This window comes from Periplaneta americana, chromosome 15 (assembly GCF_040183065.1).
Source record: "Periplaneta americana isolate PAMFEO1 chromosome 15, P.americana_PAMFEO1_priV1, whole genome shotgun sequence".
Lineage (NCBI taxonomy): Eukaryota > Metazoa > Arthropoda > Insecta > Blattodea > Blattidae > Periplaneta > Periplaneta americana.
In genome coordinates, this window is record NC_091131.1 from 99824304 (window position 1) to 99848890 (window position 24587).

The 24587-nt window shown below is 36.6% G+C and overlaps 1 protein-coding gene across 4 annotated transcripts in view; it reads right to left on the reverse strand.

The window, feature by feature from the left end:
* The window catches only part of LOC138715212 (uncharacterized), a 53442-nt gene that overhangs the window by 18299 nt on the left and 10556 nt on the right, over positions 1 to 24587 (reverse strand). For 2 of the 4 annotated variants that reach the window (XM_069847874.1, XM_069847877.1), the window contains exons 6-17: positions 24354 to 24457; positions 19009 to 19180; positions 17448 to 17557; positions 17124 to 17314; positions 14487 to 14637; positions 14248 to 14397; positions 13185 to 13295; positions 10197 to 10320; positions 9868 to 10071; positions 6012 to 6169; positions 1730 to 1816; positions 68 to 169 (exon numbers count right to left, since the gene is read on the reverse strand). In XM_069847874.1, the coding sequence (XP_069703975.1) occupies positions 68 to 169; positions 1730 to 1816; positions 6012 to 6169; positions 9868 to 10071; positions 10197 to 10320; positions 13185 to 13295; positions 14248 to 14397; positions 14487 to 14637; positions 17124 to 17314; positions 17448 to 17557; positions 19009 to 19180; positions 24354 to 24457 (1664 nt within the window). Of the gene's footprint in view, positions 1 to 67; positions 170 to 1729; positions 1817 to 1843; positions 2829 to 6011; positions 6170 to 9867; positions 10072 to 10196; positions 10321 to 13184; positions 13296 to 14247; positions 14398 to 14486; positions 14638 to 17123; positions 17315 to 17447; positions 17558 to 19008; positions 19181 to 24353; positions 24458 to 24587 lie in introns of those variants that run through there. The other 2 variants (XM_069847875.1, XM_069847876.1) reach the window with 2 other exon arrangements.

Here is a 24587-nt window from a genome sequence, read left to right on the forward strand (position 1 = left end):
GTTATTTCACATGCTATAAATTAATCATTATCTTCTAACGAGTTAAAATAATATTATTTATACACACCTGTTCTGCATCACCATAGACTATATGCTGATCACCTGTTCCATCAAATGTGAGTTCTTCACCACCATCTGTTATCACAATCTGTTTCTGATTCTCTGTCACCTAGGAGACACATTAATCCATTAAATTCGTATCAATGAAAAACATTTTTGTAAAAGAAAAGTTGTTTTATTTATTTACAAGCTGTTGCTGCAAGTTCAATTTAAGCAAACACATTCAATTAAGAGTACAAGTACACACAATCCTGTCCCATACACACTCACTCATATAATAATACTTTCCTCTACAGTTTGTGAAACAGATAATTAAAGTATGTTACCCAAGTAAGTATGTATTTGCGTGGACACACTAGTTAATAACTATGAGATTCTAACACTTTATAAGTCAGTAAAACATACTGAGCCATGTTTACCAAACTATGTACAGTCCGAGAGAATTACCCAAAAAGTTTCTGTATTGTTCTCAAAACACAAAATAAAATAACACATTTTAACATATGAAATTAATAGCTGTATAGTATCATTAAAACCAACTATACTAGTTTTACAAGAAATTCAACTTTCAACATGATGTAATAAAGTTGAAAAAGAATTCATACACGTGTACATAGACAAATACAGAACTATGCAAGAAAAAAAGAGAGAGAGGGGGGTAGGGGGAGAAGGAGATGAAGAGGGAAAGGGAGAGGGAGGTGGAGAGGGAGGTGGAGAGGGAGAGGGGAAGAGAGATAGAGAGGGGGGGAGATGGGAGGAGTGGGAGAGTGGAAGAGGGAGAGAAAGAGGGAGAGGGAGGGAGATATATATGAAAACTTTTGTCTAAATAAATATAAGAACATAAAGTATGACTATTATTTAGGCAATGCATACTCTATAACAAGTTATAGACTGAACTGTTCCAACAATTCTATCTATAAAACTAAGTATGTAACTTATCACAAAATACAATCATAGCAATAAGAATACTTGAGACAGTGTCACTGTCAATTTCAATGTCAAATTTGGCATTCCATCAAAATATGAGACTTCATGTTAATGAATTTTACAGCTTTTATTAAGTAATTCTGTTTTAAAGTCCTGTAATAAATGTAATAACTTTTTTAAAATTAAATCAACTTGATAGTGTTACGGAGTGGTATTTCTTATAGCAGTAATACATAATTTTGTGCGAAGTCATAACCTAAGAAACATATTTATATGCTGCTGGGATTTATTTTCAGAACAAATAATTGTAGCTATAATGAAGGTTTAAATGATTTTATTATTGTCATTTAGATATTAAATGATTTTATTATTGTCATTCAGATAATAATCATCACAATTTTGTAGAACACATTAACAATGAGAAATGAAGCTCCAATGTACTTTTTTCACTTAAAAAACTGAAGTAACCAAGTAACCTAATGCAAAAATTAGTTTTTCTTTTCGAATAAGTGGGTTTCATAGAAAATAACGAATGTGTTCCATAAATCCTTAATGTAAGAGGAAAGTTGTATAGAAGAATATGACTTGAAGTGATCTGTAATGTAGTCTGTGCAGTGGCACTGATGACAGCGGTTCACCGCAGTGATGATTTTAATGCAGATGGTCCATAAAAACAAAATTAGAAATCAGTTTATTAAGCTGTCAACAGTTAAAATAATGTAATAACATGGCTTCTACTTACATGATACCCTGCTGAACGGATGGCATCAACTAAAGCACTTAGGTTGCTCTGGTTCACTTCATCAGAGTCCTCTACCACTGACTGTGTCTAAAAAAATCGAATTCACCACAGCTACCTTCAGAATTAAATTTTTATTCCATTGTATTTGATGCAACACAAGGAAAATAACACAACAGAACAATTACAATTACTTCAACATATTTCTCTCGACTAGTAATGTCATTCACAATATAGATTATTAATTTTAAAACAAATATTCGTATAATTAATGTGATAATAAGCAACAATAGTACAATAGCAACTACTTAACATAACTTTTAAGAACTGAACAGATAATTTTATATGAAACGTAACTCTTTAGGAATTTTAAATATTGTAACTTACTTAATTCAGATATTTTCGAGCAAGTTAACACAAGTGTGTGTTTCGATTCAATCGATCAAATTAACAATAAAGATAATATTTAATATACAATGAAAATATATATTTGTATTACATGCATACAATGAACTAGAAACAAATCCCATGTACATTACAATTTTGCATACTGAACAATCAAATTCTTTTGCTCGAAAATATATTTCAGACAAATTAATAATTACCATCATACATTGACTGATACCTTCTGTAATTCTCTGATCTTACAGGTGGTACGTGAATATAAGATACTTTGCAAAAACTTTACTTATTTTCACACAGGTCTACATTGAAAATATATTTCACTATTATTAATTTGTCCTTATGTCAAAATGACATATTGAAAATACATTTACCTGAGCATAAAATGTCATAACATTATGATGTTTAAGTGCTGAATGCACACAACACAGATTACTACAAAAACATTTTAATTATGTATAATAAAACCTTACATGAAACAATGCCTGTAGTTTAAATGGTAATATTTCATATTCACATAACACGAAAATCATCCAAAATTTGCTGTTGATGTAGTGACTGAAGCAGGATATGGGTAGACAGAGGATGTGAGTGATGGATTCATGGAGGAGCATTCTGCATATGGAGGACTTGTTAAGACATCAGGAACAATGCTATGAATGTTGCACATGTCCCATGCTTTCAAGGCTGCGTAGTTTTCCTGTTTATCACAATATGGACGTAAGAATTTGTAATCATTAAATCTTCGTAAAATTTCTGCATATGTAACTGCCATTTCAAACAAAATTATATTTCATCTTTTCCTATTCTGTCACTGCCAAGTGGTCACAATTGGTCGAAAAAACATTCAAAGAGCACGATATACGAGGCCTGTCTAAAAAGTATCCGACCTTTAGCCAGAAAAAATATTTCAAATACCTGACGGGGTTGTGACCATAATCCCCTTCAAAGTAGGCCCCTTGTGCTTGCACACACTTAGCTCACCGATCCTTCCACTGCCGGAAACACCTCTGGAAGTCTTCTTTTGGAATGGTGTTCAGCTCCGTCGTCGCGTTCCGCATTATCTCTTCTCTACTCTCAAAACGGGATCCTTTCAGTGGTGTCTTCAATTTTGGAAACAACCAGAAGTCGCAAGGAGCCATTTCTGGAGAGTAGGGAGGTTGGCGAACGGTTGTAATTCCATGTTTGGCCAAGAAAGTGTGGATCAATTGGGATGAATGTGCGGGGGCGTTGTCGTGATGCAAGTGCCAGTTGTTCCCCGTCCACATGTCTGGTCTTTCGCGCCGAACTGAATCACGGAGTCGCCGGAGAACATCGTGATAGTACTCCTTTGTCACCGTTTGTCCTTCCGATGCGTATTCGTGATGCACAATTCCACGGACATCAAAGAAAACAGTCAGCATCACCTTGATTTTGCTTCGCACCTGCCGCACTTTCTTCGGTCTTGGAGACTCGGGATGCTTCCATTGCGACGACTGTCTTTTTGTTTCTGGGTCGTACCCGTACACCCATGACTCATCTCCAGTTATTACGGTGTTCAGAAACCCAGGATCAGTGTTGGCGGTGTCCAGAAGGTCCTGTGCAATGTCACGACGGAGGTCTTTTTGTTCCGGGGACAACAACTTGGGCACGAATTTCGCAGCCACTCGGTTCATGTTCAAATCATCACGCAAAATTGCATGTGCCGAATCTTTACTCACTCCAACCTCTTCGGCAATCTCCCGCATGGTCAAACGACGATCTGCCATCACCAAATTTCGCACCCTCTCAACAACAGTTGCACTCCGAGCAGTTTGGGGCCTGCCACAACGCTGCTCACTCTCCGCTGATGTGCGGCCATCTTTGAATCGGTTGAACCACTCTTTAATTTGTGTTACACCCATCGCATCTTCCCCAAACACCTGCTGAATCTTACGAATTGTTTGACTTTGAGAATCACCAAGCTTTTGACAAAATCTGATGCAGTATCTTTGCTCAATTCGTTCAGTCATCTTGCGAGAAAACTAAATCCGACAAACACTTAGAACAGCACCTTACTTGGCGACCACCAGCCAGTGACTGGCACAAGCGAATGTGGTGAAAAAATTCAAGCATGTGCATTACGGTTCCTCCTTCCACCGTGCACATTGGCGCCGCCTTAGAATCACTACTTCGCGCGGGAAAATTTAAGGTCGGATACTTTTTAGACAGACCTCGTAAACTCTTCAGTATGGCTTTTGGTATGAATACATTTTGAATTGCTTTTACTAAAACAGAAGATATTATGGCAGAACATACGAGCACTTATGAAGTTCTGTAAACTGCAAGAATATCACATAGAATTACTTGTATAGATGAACAATGATAATATCCTAATGCACAACACTATATGGGGTGCTACCCAAAAGTTCCCGCGCGACCGAGCACTGGTATGACAAAACGTCACTATGTGACACTTCATACATCTCTTGTGAGTTAGTGTGCCAAGCAGCTTTGTTCTGAGTGGACGCATTTAGTATTTGTATTTGTGAACGTTTTTCCAATGTTACATGTTGCTTACATTGCAATTTCACAATAACAGATTTGAAGAAGCAGCAGCAAATCTGCATAAAGTTTTGTTTCAAATGTGGGAAAATTTCTGCAGAATCACATCAAATGTTAAAGCAAGTATTTGAAGACGATGCTCTAGGCCAGACCCAGAGTGGTTCAAGTGTTTTAAAAATGACCGAACATCGGTTGATGATGATCGTTCTGGACAGCCATCAACTGACATTACACCCGAAAATGTCGCTGCTGTTCAGGCGGTGATCATGCAAGAATGCAGACAGACCATCCACAATGTCTGCGACATTGTTGGACTATCGTATGGCACATGACAGAGGAGTTTATCCAACGAACTCAACATGAGAAGGATTGCAGCAAAATTCGTCCGCGACTACTAAGTGCTGAACAGAGACAGCATCACCTGAAAGTCTGCTGGGATCTTCAGAATCAGCTTCATGATGACCCAGACTTCCTTTCCAAGGTTGTCACAGATGATGAAAGTTGGATTTATGGCTATGACCCCGAAACCAAACAGCAGTCTCCTCAATGGAAAAGTCCATCTTCGCCCCGCCCAACAAAGCCTGTCAAGTGAAGAGCAATGTGAAGTCCATGCTCGTGTGTTGTTTCAACACTGAAGGGATTATCCACAAGGAGTTTGTCCTCCTGCTATGACAGTGTATGCGGTGTTCTATCATGATGTCTTGAAGCAGTTAAGGGAGAACATGAGGAAAAACACGTCTGGAAATGTGGCGTATGGGCAATTGGTTTCTCCATCACGACAATGCAAAGTCACATACAGCTTTCACCATGCATGACTTCCTGGGGAAAAACAAAATGACAACCATTCCTCATCCTTCATATTCGCCAGATTTAGCACTGTGTAACTTCCTTTTGTTCCCCAAGACGAAAATCAACTTGAAAGGTCGAAGATTTCAGGCAGTTGAGGAAATTCACGCAAAATCGCAGGAGGTGCTGAACAAGCTCTCAAAAAAGGACTTCTAGATGGCATTCAATACTTGGAAGAAGTGCTAGGAGTGGTTTATACACTCACAAGGGGACTATTTCGAAGGTGATGGTGGTGCATAAGGTCCAGATATGGTGTAATTCCATTTATTGAAGCATTTCAGGAACTTTTGGGTAATACCTCATATTTCAATTCCCAAAAATTTAGAATCAAACTGACCACAATGCAGACAGATTCTAATGCAAAAAGAGTTACAAAAACAAAACAAAACAAAATTAACCATTCTGCATTTAATAAGACAAACAAATAGCTAAAGAATATTTCATAGAAGCAACCCAAATTTCTTAATTTAGTCTTAGAAGAACCACTATATTTATCATGTTCTCTGATATTTACCTGTAAGTCTTGGCCATCACTAACAATTTCTATTGTTTGTCCCGGCTGTTGCATCATCTGTGCAGCCTCCTCTTGACTCAATACCTCATAATTTCCATCTGCTGATGGCCGAACAAACTGAATTTCACCAGTTGATGCCAACTCGAGTAGATCTGGCGCTGTGAATAAAATTTTGGTACAATTATTTTACACCAACAATCAGTTGTTTTTTTTACTTTTAGGTAACAGATTGGTTGTTATAGCAGTAATAGCTGCTTTAGAATCATGGAATATAACAGCTTTTGAAAATAAGAGATCTGGTACAACATAATTTGAAGTGTCATATGGATGGCTTCAACTTCTTCATCACAATTTATAGCTCCATAATCTAAGAATTTATAAAACGAGAGAAGTGGACTTGTAGCACCAGCACCTGCTCCATTTTGGTTGGACAGCAGGGAACCATCAGTATTTGATATGGATTTCATTAAAATAATACATGTTTCTACATTACAACTTTGGGTGAAGTGCATTCCATAATCCTTCCTACTCAAATCCCTGCGGTGCAACCTGTTTTTAACAAACAAAGCTCTGGAGACCGAGTCACAGCAGTATAACTACAGTCTAGTATATACAGTCACGAAGCTCAATACGTAGGGAATATGCATCCATGGATAATTGCTAGCCACTAGGATCACTAATATAGCTTCATTACAGACAATGCGAAATAGTACCGGCACAGTCTATTGTTCCTAGCACCCTCACAACTCAAGCTTTGTGACTGTATATACTAGACTGTGGTAGTATAACTGTTCCATCAAAAATTAAGAAAGTGCCATTTCAGCATGTTGATCTTCCATGGCATGCATAAGTGTCCCTCATGTGGTGAAGAGGGACCAGTGGAGTTGTTTGACAATCCTCCTGCCTAGGTCATATGGACCAGCTAACCATCAGCAGGCGTGGTCCTCCGAACAGTTTGGGAGTTGCATGTAGGTCATATAATCCACCTTAACATAAAAATATGGTGCCTATATTAAAACAATTATACTTCTTAACATACCATCACTCTCCTATATTGGAAATCAAGAGAGTTAATGGCTTCATTGTCAACTCAGCATTACCAACATTACATCTCCTTATGAGTTATAAGTTCTCTCTTTCACACCTCTAACAGTGAAATTTTGAAAAACATCTAACTCAGTTTCAGCTCTTCTGAGATAATACACAACAACATTATTAATATCTAGTTTCGATTTTTTTTTTTTTTTAAGATTCTTATTCCTGTTAGGGCACACCCGAGACAATATTAGAAACTTTTCGACTTACACTAACAAATTATGAGATTCTGTGGTGCCCACAACAATATAGAACATCACATTGACAATGAATAAACATCCATGCTTCAGGTGTTGCATACACTACAAACAGACACTCCTCTCAAACATATAATAGTAATATGCGTTACAAGAGCGGTATGTTAAAGTTTTCATGTTCGAGGAAAAGTTTGAAAAAGCGAAACGTAGTTGAGCTTTTTTAATTTCCGAGAATTCAAAGAAAACATACCGCTCGTGCATCATACATTATTTTGTGCGAAGATCGTTTATTACATACCTGAAAGAGGAATTTCTAATTAGTTGCAATGAAATCTCCATCTTGGTTTCTGTTCAATGACGGCAAATTTGCAAAACAAAAATATCTATCTTCAACAGTGTTGCTTTAAAATGTTTTCTGTGTTTACTATACTCCAGCAGGCCGTGATATATGTCTGTCTTTTTTTTCCCCCAGTCTATGATGAGTCTGGAATCTTGTTGATTTTTTCACGGCTTCCTTAATGTTACTTGCATCACGAATGCAGTAACTTTGGTGGAATTGTAGGGTTTACTTAATTTTTGCAAATATTTAAAAACAATAATTAACAGTGCAATTTAGGTGAAATTGCAGTGGTAAGTTTCCAATTTATAATTATTACTATATTGAACGTCTCTAAAAATAATATGTTAAAAGCCTAAAGCAGTAAAATCAATATGTCACTTAAGCGGTAAGAAGAGGGAAATTGTTATGTGTGTTAGGTTGGGAATACTGAATGTGGAATTTTAGATTTTCCGCGGATTGCTTTTGTGCGGAAACCAAACAAATACGCACGATCTCGCACAAATATATATATATATATAAGGTAAAGGTAAAGGTATCCCCTAACATGCCATAAAGACACTGGGGGGGCATGGAGGTAGAGCCCCATGCTTTCCATGACCTCGGCACTAGAATGAGGTGGTGTGGTCGGCACCACGCTCTGACCGCCTTTTACCCCCCGGGAAAGACCTGGTACTCAATTTTATAGGAGGCTGAGTGAACCTCGGGGCCGTTCTGAAAGTTTGGCAACGAGAAAAAAATTCTGTCACTACCTGGGATCGAACCCCGGACCTTCCAGTCCGTAGCCAGCTGCTCTACCAACTGAGCTACCCGGCTGCCCATATATATATATATTATATACAGGGTGGGTGGGAAGTAACTCCTTATTGTAATGTGCTTATAACTTTTGTATATATTAATATTTTTTATGAAACTTAATACATGCTTTCTTTACAGTGGTAGAACGTGATCTGTAATGGCTGACCGCATCACAGTGCAGGAGAGAGTTCAGGTTGCCACCCGCTATGAAGTCTGGCGTTCTGTTGTGCAGGTGCAGAGATGGTGGCGGGCAGAGCATGGGCCTCGCGCTACACTGGATCCAAAGACAATCAAGAACTGTCATGCTAAACTGATGACCACAGGATCTGTGGCGGATATTCATAGAAGTGGCCGTCCCTCAACATCCAGGTCAGACGAAAATGTGCGAAGGGTTGAGGAAATGTTCACCAGAAGTCCACAAAAATCAACACGACAAGCGAGTCGTGAAAGTGGTCTCTCCCGACACACAATCAGAACTGTGCTGGAAAAAGAATTAAATTTCCGGCCGTGGAAGCCACATTACTGTCAACAGCTATCGCCAGAAGATTGTAACCATCAAATGGAATATGGTGAACTTATGCTAGGTTGATATGGAGGCTGGCCCGAGTTGTTCGAGAATATCATTTGGAGCGACGAAGCAATTTTTCATATTGGAGGGTTTGTGAACCGTCACAATTGTCACTACTGGGCACAGCATGATCCAGGGGCAACAGTTGAAAAGTCTCAAAGCCGCCCTAAGGTCACAGTTTGGTGTGGCATTACATCCAACAAACTTGTGGGTCCGTTCATTCTTCGAGACACCATGAACTCTGAACGGTACCTAGCCATGTTGGAAAATGAAATTTGGCCAATTGTTTCCACCTGGGATAATATCAATGACCTAATTTGGATGCAAGATGGAGCCCCACCACATTTTGCACTCAACGTCCGTGACTGGTTAGACCGACATTTCCCAGGACATTGGTTGGGTCGCCATGGTCCGCATGAGTGGCCAGCACGGAGTCCCGACCTCACCCCGTGCGACTTCTTTTTGTGGGGTTGGGCGAAGGAAGAAGTTTATCACACCAAACCACGAACTTTGGATGAACTGGAAGATCGTCTACGCCAAGTCCTCAATAACATACCACAGGAATTCCTGCACAAGTCAACTGAAAGTATCCCTCGCCGGTTACGAACATTAGTGGAAAATGCTGGACCATATGTGGAGTTTTAAGTTAATCCATAGGACTCCTACCATGTTAAACTACAAAGCAAAATTTGTTCCAGTCAAATAGAATCAATATTAACAGATTTATAACCATATTACAATAGGGAGTTACTTCCCACCCACCCTGTATGTATATATAAATATATATATATATATATATATATATATATATATATATATATATATATATATATTCATAGTGGAGTTAGAAGGGATATTTACCTGGGTCATGATCAAGAGCAGGTGCAGAACTTGAGGATTCTCTTGGTTCATCTCGATGTACCATGTTGACAGCAGCTGCCAACAAGTTAACTGGACTCAATTCCTGAAGCTCACTTTCAGGAATTACAGTTCCATCCTCCCGCACATACTGAACTCTTGGGCCTGCTGGTCCCTCTAGTTCCAGAAGAGACTCTGGTGTAACATCTGAAAATAAACCTTTTTTCATACTTGCACACACCAAATTATTTCTATCATTCGTGTACAATTTTTTTAAGTAAATGTGATCACAGAAGAGGAATTTGGCTAAAAGCAAATCAAGCAAATCTTACCAGTTTGTTGCTGATTATGAGCAGATGCCAGGTCAGACTCATGTTCTGGTCCAGGTGGTTCTACTTGGATTGTCAATTGGCCATCTGGTCCAACCTTTTGGATCACAGTTGCCACAACAGGTACCTGAATACCAAACATTAAAATATAATTAATAGTAGTAGTGGTGGTGATAATAGTAGTGGTGGCACCTGCCCCCTTTTTTTCAGGAGAACCACATTTTACACTGTACACAAACATGCAATGAGAAAACCATTTAAGCCAAGATAAAGAACAGTTACTAAAATATATGCAATTAATTAATTATAGTATATTATGGAACAATCCAGAATATTATTCTTTATTGCAAGAGTCAATGTTTAGGTTCGCTTGTTTCCTAATTTTGACGAGTGCTATAACTGTATAACATTATAAAAGTGTGTCATACACTATTTTTCTATATGACAGCATTATAAAACAATTACTGTATATACGTGAATACATTGTGCCATCGAATAATACACACACCCTACTTTTAGGAGAGAAAAAAAAAAAGAAAAAGCAGTGAAATGGTACCAACCTTATTTCATATATTTCAAATAATGTGCACACCCCACTTTTCCTTCGCTAAATTTCAGAAAAAATATGTGTGGAGTATTTTCGTATGTACAGTAATGAAGAAATAACATATTGTATTGATAATTGTGGGTAATTTGACGTTATGGTTTATGAAGGGTTTTCTATGATAACATGATGTATGATGCATGTCAAATCGTCCTATAATATTAACTGTATATCATCATAAAAGTCATGATGTTTTAATTGGCATGGTAATATTTTACAGCACTGATACAATAATGTGGCATATTAAGAACGTTTTCACTAATAATAAAGATTGTTTGTAATACTGGTGTACAAAAAACACATTACACATTCGAACTTATTTCAATGACTGTTTTTGTTAACATTATGTACGAGGGAGAGTCAAAAAGTAACCTTAATAATGTTTTATTAATTGAATATGTACAATAAGACTACAAACACTTCATCACTTTCAACATAATACAGTACAACAGGAACACTTGCATTGAACGTAGTGGGAACTATGTTGAAAAGTGATGAAGTATTTGTAGTCTTACTGTACAAACAGTGTTCAATTAATAAAACAATTATTAAGGTTAATTTTTTACTTTCCCTCGTATTAGTTGTAGTGACATAAAAGAAATCAAAATCTTCAAAAATTTTCAACTCAATAAAATATACTCAGGTGACACACAAAAATGTTAGGTGCCACAGTGACCGGGCGTCTAGCAGTAGCGGTGGTGGTGGCGGTGGTGATGGTAGTGGTAGTAGTGACAGCAGCAGCTAATAGTTTGGCTTAGGATCTCTTTCCTTCTAATCATAATTCGCTGCATAATAATAGGGTTAAATGAGCACTGAGGTGTTTCCTTCCCACTTTGCTTATGCACCTTCAAGTATCTTCTTACATCTCATACCAACATAACTTTGGAGACATTACGAAAGTTTCACGCTAGTGTATACTAGTTATATAAATCAATAAATGAATAAATAAATATAATAAATAAATGAGTAAGTAAGTAAAATAATAAATAAATAAAAGCAGTCTACTTTGTAAATGCTATCCAGCATTTTTTGAGAGCAACTATTCAGAATGTTATATTATGCGCGTTTTTCCTTCAACTTTGTTACTTGAAGTGAAATTGTAAGTAATTATTACAATATAAAATTATTTTTATTGAAACCGTACATTGACGGTATTGAAAAAACCACAAGCAAGCTCATATTAAAAAATGACTTCATTTACGTAGGTTTTGTGTAGTCAATACCAGACATGACTACAGCAATTACCTACAGAAACATGCGAACAATATGCATTTAATTTTCTTATTAACTTAAATTAGTAACATTAAGATGACATACATTCGCGATATAATTCAGCTGTAGCCTACGATTTATGTATAGGCCTATATGCATATTAATTTTGCATAAATTTACATTACTATATAATAATTATTTCTAATATTCCCCAATTTATGAAAAAAATATTTAAAATGGATAGAAATACTAAAAGATATCTGTGGTTTTATATAAGTTTATTACTTGTCAAGCAATCAACATTCTGATGAAAGAATTGTTCCAAAGAAAATTAAATGTTTTTGACATCACACTGCACGCACATGGATAGTGTATCTTAATGGCAGCGTGTAAAAGCAGCTAATACTGTTCTGAAAGACCATAATAGAATTGTCCCACTCTAAGAGTAACACACAATAGCTAATGACCCATTCTAGGAGTAACACATCATAATGCCCCACTCTAGAAGTGACACACCATAACTGTAGATCTTTCTTCCATTGTAGCATTGCCCTCAGGGCATCATGGAAGGCAATCTACATAGTACAAAATGATGATGATTATTAATGAAGCAATGGTGGAATGCCAGTAGGGGAAATGGGAACAACCCGTGAAAACCAACCACCAAGCAATATCTTTGTCCACCACAAATTCCACTTGGACCAGCTGAGATTTGAACCCAGGTTACCAGTGGAAAACCAATGCTTTAGCCACTGAACTAACAGTGCACCTAAAGTAATATTATTTGTTCAAGTTATCTTCCTACCTTCTCCTGAGTTTTTTGACCTCTCACTGTCATACTGTTCGTATTGTAAAAGATTTTTCGAAAGTTTTTCAACACCCTGATTATATGTTTGTACTTATTCATTCTTTTTTCTTGCCATGAAGTCACTGCCCTTGCTCTTTCCTCGACTCACACATTGTATACACATCTAAAATTATTAAGTACCCGACTGTACTACTGACAATACTCATTGTCAGCGCTGACATGATCTGCTTTGGTTTCCACAGTCAGTGGTATAGCATAAGTCCTATTCTACCTTTATCAAGTTACAGTGCAATGTTGAAGACAAAATATTTTTAGATTGGTTAAAATATACCTGTACAGTAACAACTGACCAACTTTTATACATTACCTTAATTTGTACAGCCTTAATTGAGTTTCCATTATTAGCATTATTGAAGTTTGGAGAAACAGTGATTTTCCCAGCAGACTTCAAGTCTTCAGCTGTTGCTGGAACTAACATCTGTTTAAAAAACAAATTCGTAATAAGATCAATTGAAGAGTACAACAATACACATATCCTAATCATAGACTATGTTAAACCTTTCAATAAAATAAGCAGAAACCTACTCCAGCAAATCCTAATTCCACTCCACCTGATTAAAGTTATTCAAAGTACGAATAAAATTCAAAATATAATAAAATCTGAAACAAATTCATCAAACAAAGAAGAAATGAATTTAGGGGCCTGATAAGGATGCAATACAGGATCGATTCCAATCTCTGATAACGAATTTGAATGATGTCATGTGCATCAGGAATCACACCAACAGCTGAATTGCGGCGAGAGGTGACAGACCAGTAGTGAGTGATTTCATAATCAGAGTGCATGGTGTATCACAGTAGCAATGCCCAAGAAAGTCGAGCATTTTTGGGAGAGGTACATAACTCTTTCTGATGCCAAGTACAGTTACGTGAAAATCATAGGAGCCTGCGAAACACGTGGTTTCGTTATTTCCAAGAAAGGCATCTTGTGTGTATCTAATAAGTCTGGGAAAGCTCGGATGGGATTAATTCCAGGGTGGAAAAAGCAAGCAAATCCACCCTCCGTTACAAGTCATCGCACCACATGAGATGATACAAATTAATTCCTTTCGAGCTTTACCAATCTTATTAAGTACACAGAAGATGCCTTTCTTGGAAATAACGAAACCTCGTTTATTACAGGCTTCTTTTATTTTCGCTTAACTGTACTTGGCATCGGAAAGGGTTGTCATGTACCCCTCCCAAAAAGGCTCGATTTTCTTGGGAATTTCACCGTGCACTCCGACTATGAAATCACTCACTACTGGTCTGTCACCTCGCACCACAGTTCAGCTGTTGTGTGACTCCTGATCCACATGATATCATTCAAATTCGTTATCAGGGATCGGAAACAACCCTGTATGTAGCAATTCATTCAAACAAAAGATTACCTGTTTATTATTAGGGGCTGCCATAACTTTGACTAATACTGGTATGCCCTTTGCAGGTTTTAGCAATGCAAAAGGTGTTTGACCAGCTTGTTTTGCTGTTTGCATTGCTTTTGTATTAATTGGATCAATGATGACACCTGCTGAAGCATTCTGGAACATAAACATCACCAAGATTAAAACCATACTTCAACATCAGAATACAAGAAAAGTGCGCAATACTATAAAGAAGTCGCCAGTACCTTTTCTTGATAGAGACCTCCTTGACTAGCTAACATCTTAGAGAGTTTTAACCTTTGCAGAGGTGAAAGAGGCAGATGAGGGTTCTTCAGATCACGTATATCTGCCAAAGTTCTATCACCATTTGGCAGATGAATGATTCTGAGGTTTTTCCTGTTAACAATGAAAGAAGTTTGATGAACATCCATAAGATTCCTCTGTTCTTCCAATGTTTTCGTATACTTAGCAATAATATGGCATAATATTATTTTTAGCAATACAAAGATAACACACACTTTTTTACTATCCTTTTATGCATCTTGCAACGTTTCAGTTCTTTCATCACATTGCAAATAATATTGTCGTTTTTAGTTTATTTTCTACAACTACTATTCAAAGAAAATACCTAAATAAAAACTTCCGTTTTCTGAATCACACACAAAAATTAATGCCAAACATAAGTAGGATTTCATTCATAAATTGTAGAGTTTAAGTAGATGTACAGTATGTCTTAAATTTCGCACATATTCATAAAAAAGTTATATTGTGCAAAATTAAGTAATTGTGACATTGTATTGGGAAGCAAGACGGCGAATGATAATATGTCAAATGTCTGAACATTAAAATAATAAAAATAAAAATAATAATAATAATAATAATAATAATAATAATAATAATAATAATAATATTGTAATAATTTCTAGCAATATTTCTCTGTTTATAAAAAGCAGCATTTAAGAGTTACTATAAAAATGTGTTAAACTATGTTAGAGGTTTATAACAAGAATAAGCATATCCCTTTCTCTTTCACTTGAACTTATGTAAAACTTCGTTATATGTGAGTGAATTTCTTTCTCCTCATTCTTCCCCCAAGGTTGTACTTGATTCGCTTCATTCACCCAAGTATCCCCCTCTAAGAAGAGGGCGTGTCATAAATATAAAAAATCTTTTTCCTGCTGTAGCATTGCCCTCACAATGGGAGATGAACTACATAGCACAGCATGATTATGATGATTAATAAATCAATAGTGGAATGTCGTATGAGAAACAGAAATGCTTCATGAAAACCTACTACCATTTACCAACATTTATCCATCACAAATTTCACTTGCATCCACTGGAATTCAAGGATGGCCAGTTCCTTTCCCATCCATTGCATACATCGCCGACTACACTAGTCAGACTTCAGATGCAAACAAACAATTCCTCTTCCTCTGATACATATCAAGTGAGATGTAGTAATAATAGTTATACATATCAGCCAGAACCTCAATCAGAGGAATTATGAAATATATTATGCAGTCGTCTTATCTAACGAGATTTGTTGTCTTAATGCTTTGATTTGTTTAGAATCGACTGTGCTACAACACAGACACCAATCTCCACAGTGGCAAGTGTTTCTGTACATTTTTTATGTTCAGTACATGTTTACATGCTTAGACACGTATCTTTGTAGGGTTACTGAAACCTAGACAAGTTTCGGCATTATTTTCATGCGATATGAAATAGGTCTAATTTGTGATGTATGTAATAGTATGGACTAATGAAAGCCCGCCTACTTTAAACAGTTGTATTAATTTTATGGTAATGGATTTGTGGTAACACATATCTGCATTCTGAATGTATCACGAATCTAGGTTTACAATTTTCACATACTTCATTTCTGTCTGAATTATCAGTAACGACCAACATCTCGTAAGGAATAGCGAACTAATTTCTAGTGCGTACATCATCCTCATCACACGCATGACTTGGTACGATGGTGTGGGAGGTGGTAAAACTCCACTTTCCTGTTTACTTCAGTATAGTTATCAGAAACTCACTATAGAATTCAGGCATAAAATGTGAACGAAACAACAGCTAATCGCAGATTTTTCTGCAATAAATAGTATACATAATGTTCTAATAAAGGTGCATTCATTGTAATCACTAACCTTTTGGTTGTTCATTTTATAACCTACTTAAGCAAACAATAGATTTTTTATCGCAGTTTACTTCAGTATAGAATTCAGGTATAAAATGTGAACGAAACAACAGCTAATCGCAGATTTTTCTGCTATAAATAGTATACATAATATTCTAATAAAGGTGCATTCATTGTAATCGCTAACCATTCGGTTGTTCATTTTATACCCTACTTAAGCAAACAATAGATTTTTATCGCAAGTTTACAAACAAAAATAAAATATTACAAGACACGTCCATTATTTTATATTATTTATGACTGTTAAAAATTAAATGCACCAATGTGGATATTCCTCCTTAAATCGTCTAGGGAACAGTGGGATACGTTCATAACTCTGTTGCATCTATTATACGCCTGAATATGCTAATTTTTAAGGTTTCCTGATATTATCGTTTTCCCATATTTATAATTTTTATTCCTGTTCCCCCCCAAAAAAATGGATCGAGGTTTCACTGTATTGAATAATAAACACACAGTGCCATTTAAAGAAACAATGTTAGTGCTCGTATTTCATTAAAAAATAACGCTACAGGATTGTCTCCCCATCAGTATTATTATTCCCCTTTCAGTTGCACAACTTCTGTACGAAACAATTTTTCATTTGGTGCTTACGTACATAGTTATTTTGGGTGGTTAAGATAAATGGGACACCCTGTATTTACAAGCTGTGTGAGGTGGTGCAATATTCACTTACTCTTCTCTTTTTCTCTGCTTTCTAGATACAATCTCCCTAAATGTATCAGGATCAAGTTCTTGTCTCCTTTCTCCTCCACGATACTTGATGCCATGTTTGTACTCTTCATGTGACCGCAATGCAAACCTTCTTGGAAACTCTTTGTGACAAAGGCTGCAAATATACCGTGACTTGTCTCCATGAGTATGGGCCTGTAAACATCACGAACAAAATGCAGATATCATCTGAATTATGTTATATATAGCAATTTAAAATCACCACTGTCAAGACAACAAATCTTTAATTATTACTTGTAATTGTCATAGAATGGACAGTATCGCATACCTTTACCTTATGGCACATGAGGTTTGACATTTGATTAAAGCCTTTCCCGCAAAGTTCACATTTGTAAGGCCTTTCATTAGTATGTGTAAAGATGTGATTGCGTAGATTCCCTGTAACATAAATAACACATATAGGCCTATATTAGCTAATAATCCATTTCTAAGAATATTCACATGTAATCATTCTAATACTATAAGTGAAATGAAATTAATTACATAGCATATAGTACACATTTAACTTTCATTACTTAATGCTACTTCTTTCTAACAATAATATTTACCCCTAAAATTAATTTTCAATCTCAGGTAATATGTAGGATAATTTTTTTCATTGCCAAAACCTCCATAATGGCTCTAGGATCTACTCATCCTCATAACAAATTGAGTACCAGGTCTTTCCTAGATGTAAAAGATGATGGAGCATGGTGATGACCACACTACCTCATTCTAATGCCGAAATGAAAAATACATGCAAGTCTACCTCTAAACACCATCATGGCTTCTAAAGGAAGATACATTTACTTTATTTAATTCTCAAATTAATCAATCAATTAGACATTACGGAGCATGTCGACTCCATGCCGATTTCACAAAGTGTCTCCATTCTCTTCTGTGCATAACCAGATCTATGGATGTTAATTCCCAATGCACAACAACTACAATGTTTGATTCACTCCTTACCTCAACAGTTCACACAAAAGAAAGAGAAAGAGTAATACATTTTTTGCCTAAGTCAATAATTGACGCCATTACAGATATTTGAAATTACTATTTAGTAGAATAACATTATAACTTTTACAATTTTTTTTTATTCTCCTGTAAAATTTACTTTTTGTTGGTTACAGCGTTATTTGGGTGAATGGTTCAAATACCTCTTTCAAATGTTAATTTCCAATGCACAACAACTACAATGTTTGATTCACTCCTTATCTCAACAGTTCACCAAAAGAAAGAGAAAGAGTAATATCAGAAGTTTATTTGTAATAAATGAATAGAAAGTAAAACAGTAATAGAAGAATAAAAAAAATAGGAAATTACATATAAAACATGTTAAATATGAGAGAGAGAGGGAGAGAGAGAGGAAGGGGGAGAGAGTGAGAGAGAGGGGGAGAGAGGGGGAGGGGGAGAGAGGGAGAGAGGGAGAGAGAGAGAGGGAGAGAGAGAGTGTGTGAGAGAGAGAGAGTGTGAGAGTGAGTGAGAGTGTGAGAGTGAGTGAGTGAGAGTGAGTGTGAGAGAGAGAGAGTGTGTGTGAGAGAGAGAGAGAGAGAGAGAGAGAGAGTGTGTGAGTGTGTGTGTGTGTTTTTTTAGCGTGCATGTTACACCTACCCTCAAATAGTTCTAAATGGATGCAGAGATTCTGGGTGAACGAAAATGGTTACAGTGCCTCTGGAACTTTATAATTGGATTGTCTATTTTATGAGCATTACACAGTACTATTAAAATTCAACAAAAAAGTTTACCAAGACAAATGATAATTTAACCCACATCTGTTAGAATCAGTGACTGGACAGTAAAAATTTAGTTCATTAAGCATGACTAAGAAATTAGAGAAAAATGCTTACCTTTTTGATGGAAACCTTTCCCACACATTTGACACTTATGTGGTTTATGTTCTGAATGAGTTTTCCTATGGGAGATCAATGTTGATACACGATTGAAAGTTTTCTTACATAACTCACAAACATACGGTCTTGCATCACTATGGATTGCTCGATGTTGTGATAATGTACTCATCTGCAAACAAAAAAATCACCTCAGAAATGCTGTCAGTATCAGACACAAAAAAATTCTAGCCATACATACACATATGTGAACTCGAAACTTGTACATTTAAATATGAAATGACAATTTCTGTAGAGAAAAGAAGAGTTATAACAACAAAGACCAAAGATCAGATGATTTAAAATAAAATAGTGTTACCTAAACAATTGCATATTCCACGCAGTAGCATAGTGGTCTAAGGCATCACGCCTTAAACAAGTGTTATGAAATGAGCACAGGTTCAAGTCTTCCTGAGGGAAGAAATTTTCTCATGAAATTTCAGCCAGTGTAAGGAACTGGTGCTCTCCCAGCTTCATGATGAATTTGGGGAGCTACAGTAGGTTGTGAACTCCAGTTCCACAGGCTAGCTATAATGGCTGGGAGGATCATTGTCCTAACCACACATTACCCCCATACTGGTTGGATGGTCAATGATCATTCACCTCTGATGAGGCCTATGGATGTGAGGTCAGTAGCTGGCTGGTAAGCCCTGACCCTATAACCCAGTCATTTCTAACTGGACAACCTGTGACATTGGAACATGTTTTCCCGCTAGGAGTAGAACTAGTACAGCATGTGAGGGAGGATAATTTGTGTTTCCGCTTTAAACATCTCCATCCTTTCCACTGCCACTTCCCCTACTTTGCTCGTATAACTATGCTTCCTCTCTCAAGGAGCTCGAGAGCAGAGACGTGTGATGTCACAGAGCCAGCAGTTGGAAGTGCCTCCTCTATACTCTACGGGGTGTTGCACACAGGATCAGGATCATTATCATTGTTATTGTTATCATTATTATTATTACTTACAAATGGCTTTTAAGGAACCAGGAGGTTCATTGCCACCCTCACAGAAGCCCGCCATCAGTCCCTATCCTGAGCAAGATTAATCCAGTCCCTACCATCACATCCCACCACCTTCAAATCTATTTTAATATTATTCTCCCATCTACACCTCAGCATAATACACTTCTGCATTGTGTAACTTTCTCCATTCTTCTGTAACTTCATCCCTTTTACCCCCAAATATTTTTCTAAGCACCTTATTCTTGAACACCCTTAACCTCTGTTCCTCTCTCAAAGTGAGCGTCCAAGTTTCACAACCATACACAACAACAAGTAAAAATTCTAACTTTTAGCTTTCTCGAGAGCAGACTGGATGGCAAAAGCTTCTCAACCAAATAATAACAGGCATTTCCCATATTTAATCTGTGTTTAATTTCCTCTCGAGTGTCATTTATATTTGTTACTGTTGTTGCACTTGAATTTTTCCACCTTTTCACAGGATAAATTTCCAATTTTTATATTTCCATTTCATACTATGTTCTGGTCACGAGACATAAACATATACTTTATTTTTTCGGGGTTTACTTCCAAACGTATCTCCTTACTTGCTTCAAGTAAAATTCCCCTGTTTTTCCTAACCGTTTGTGGATTTTTTCCTAACATATTTACGACATATTATTACTATTATTATTATATTACAAATAATTGAACAAAATGGAACGTTTAAACATCCTAACACTACAATATCTACACTGGCAAAGAAAAATGAAGTAAATAAATATATGTAATAAAAAATAATGCTATTAGATGAACTTTTGGCAAGACATTCCAAGACACAAAAAATTAAGTAAATTTACATAAAACTGCATCAAAGTCAATTCTCAAAATAGATTCACGCTAGACACATGGACAAACAGCCTTAAAGCCCAGCAGATGAGATTTCAGACACATAGGTATTAAGATGACATAAGTATATAAACTAACATACAAAACTCATTTAGAAAGGCTAAGTGACGAGTATATCCCTCAAAAATCATATAAGTACAGATCTGAAATGATGAACAGATAGAGAATTCAGAAAGCTGGTAATACGATTGATTTTGAATTCTGAAATGGATCTCGGAGACAAAACACTGATAGAAGAACAGAAGAAAATAAAGAAAGCAGAGGTGGACAAAAGGATAAAGATCTACCTATTCTTTCACTTCAAAAACAATGCAATATGTCACACAAGTGGTGGAGTTGGGATGTAAGTAACGAAGTATAAGCATACAGACAAACAGCCTAGAATATCCCAACAAGAAATTATCGAGTAAAAGAAGGACTCTTGTGTAATCTATAAAAATAAAGGAAACAAGGATATTAGCTTGTGTCATTAAAATATTTTCGTAAAGATGATGAAGAAAACCAGATACTAATTTTTTTAAAATGCTAAAAACTTGTTTCTTACACTTTAACTCCAATCAGTGATAAATGATTGATCAAAATAAAATTTGGCCTATAATTGCATTTTAGATGGATATGAAATCAAATAATACATTTCAAAGTCAACTTTGTGTGGGCTACCATCTTCCACACCACAAACTCTGCAAGTATGAGTGACCAGAAAATGTATATAAGGCACTTCTGATTTAAGACTTTCACAGTGTTTGGCATGGTACGAGATTGTTAGGCTTCTGCAAAATCACAGGTGCAGGAACATTCTAACATTCTGAAGCTACATATTGGCTTCATCACCTTTTACCTCAGAAGCTGGAAAGAAGTAAGACAAAAATCTCTATTTTGAGATATGGTGAGGTGAATGTTTCATTTTGTACACAGCTTTAAGACTTACTTCCTTTTAATATCGAGAAATATACGCAACAATCCATCCCTGGATTTTGGCAGTACCAACATTAAAACAAGCATAAAATTCTACAGTATATAATAAATCAAACATAACCTAAAAATCCATGTTTTGATACTTACTTCCGCTATACTGGAGAATTCCCACGGTATCATTGAACCGTGCCGTTACGTTTAGCGCCAAATTTTACTAAATACACAATCTCGCCAACATAAGAACACGAAGTTGGTGTGTGGCGTCATTGGAGAGAGAAATTTGTTTATTTTCTTTCTGTGCCTCCTTCGTTCTGAACATTACTGAGAGATAACACCACTGTTAGCTACAAGGTATATTTGCGCAAATATATTGCAAGTAGATTACGTGACTTAAGCACAGGAACGCCATTTCGTAATTTCATTTAAGAAACAAGCCAAACTAATTATCTTTGCATCAAAAACGGATGCTCCCTGGACCAAATTATCGTATTTTATAATTGTTTGAAACTTATTACATGACTTAGATGAGAGTCTCGAGACAAAAGAGTTTTGCTATATTTGTTTTTTTTTATTAAATGTTAAGCACCACTGTTAGGTACAAGGTGTATTTGCGCAAATATTGCGGGTAAATTATGACGAGTGGCTTAGATGAGAGACTCGCGACAGAAACAGTTTTGCTGTAGCGCATGCACGGACCTCTCATGCAGTGGAAGCGTGATCCTTGAAATTATTTTCGCGTGTACATTGAAGATTAAATGATTGAGATCCCTTCTTGTTCCGGTTACAGACCTTGGATATACGAAGGTTAGGTTTGGTTAGTTTAGGTTTTTATTAGCCAAGTCCGCGCATGCGCAGACAGGCAATATCCTGTCGCGAGCCGCATGTGATAAGTGATATGAGGTCGAGGAATGGGAGAAGGTTAGGTTAGGTTGGGTTAGGTTAAGTTTGGTTGGGTTGGGTAAGGTTAGGTTAGGATAGGTTAGGTTGGGTTAGGATAGGTTAGGTTGGGTTAGGTTGGGTTAGGTTAGGATAGGTTGCGTTAGGTTAGGATAGGTTAGGTTGGGTTAGGATAGGTTAGGATAGGTTAGGTTAGGATAGGATAGGTTAGGATAGGATAGGATAGGTTGGGTTAGGTTAGGATAGGTTAGGTTGGGTTAGGTTAGTTTAGGATAGATTAGGTTGGGTTAGGATAGGTTAGGTTAGGAAAGGTTAGGTTAGGATAGGTTAGGATAGGATAGGTTGGGTTAGGATAGGTTAGGTTAGGATAGGTTAGGTTGGGTTAGGTTAGTTTAGGATAGATTAGGTTGGGTTACGTTAGGTTAGGTTAGGATAGGTTAGGATAGTTTAGGTTAGGGTAGGTTAGGTTGAGTTAGGTTAGGATAGGTTAGGATAGGATAGGTTGGGTTAGGTTAGGATAGGTTAGGTTGGGTTAGGTTAGTTTAGGATAGATTAGGTTGGGTTAGGATAGGTTAGGATAGTTTAGGTTAGGGTAGGTTAGGTTGAGTTAGGTTAGGATAGGTTAGGTTAGGGATGGGGAAGTGACAGAAGATTTTAACATGATGTTTATTTACATATTATGTAATATAAATATTGTTTTCATGTATTTGACGAACCTATTGTTGATCTGTTGTAAGATCCGACGCAAGAATTGTACCTTTCTGTAATTTCCTTCTGGAAACGTTTTACAATGTCTTCTAAAGTGTCCATTTTATCTCGAACTAAAACATCTGTCGCATTTTCTTTTGTTTTATTATGGCCGAATGTGTTTATCTCTTTCGTATCGATGTTTTGTAGTCGGTCATGGCCTTTATGACAGTTTTTGTTTCGTAATATTGATAAACAATAATAGGCCTATAATGAAAGCGGTGAATAATTTCATGGACCCTAAATTTTTTTTCGTAAAAGGCAGGCTATTTTTCTCTAGGCCAGAAATAAAACGGCAACGCGGTCATAATTACGTACTTAACGCTTTGGGGAACATTAACCGCAAATTTATTTTCCGTCATTAGAATGATATTCCGTCAAACACGGCTTTCTTTTATATTCATTTCCTTGTGATAGCCCACTTTAAGATCATTTCTTTTAATGCGTTCAAAACACCGCCGTTATACTACATAAAACCTTGCTCTTGACTAATGCAGTGAATTATTTAAGAATATAGTCGCGAATTTTACTACCACCATTTCGATTGTGTTTTGTTTGGCACGGCTCGGTACGGCCTGGTGACTAGTGGCCGGCGAGTAACGTCCGCTATCGATATTCGTCTGCCGTGGGTGTTATCCAGTTGTTCCCTTACTTCCTTTTGCCTTCTGAAACAAGACCTTTCCCAGGCAAGGAAAGCAGAACCTATCTATTGTCAAGAGCAATTCTTCAAAGTTGTTAGGTTCAGATTTAACAGATAGGTTTCAGGCCTTCCCTGATGATTGAGCCAATATGACCGTATGTACAAAAACTAAAAAATCTCATATATGGATTATGTGGTCAGCCAAATTTGGACAGCTTGTTATTTTGATATCTTTAATAACAGAATATATATACCTTACCTGTCTAAATGCTTTACCACATGTTTCACACTTGAAATTTCTTTCGTCCGTATGAGTTGGAAGGTGGCGCATTAATGTGTATTGGTGACGAAACTCCTTCGCACCTTAAAACAAAGATATTTCTACATTAACTCCAGAATCAGCACTGCAATATAAAAAATAAAATGGCAAGACATATTGAAAAGAGAGCTACAGTACTAAACATGTGACTTTTTATGATAAATCTATGTTAAA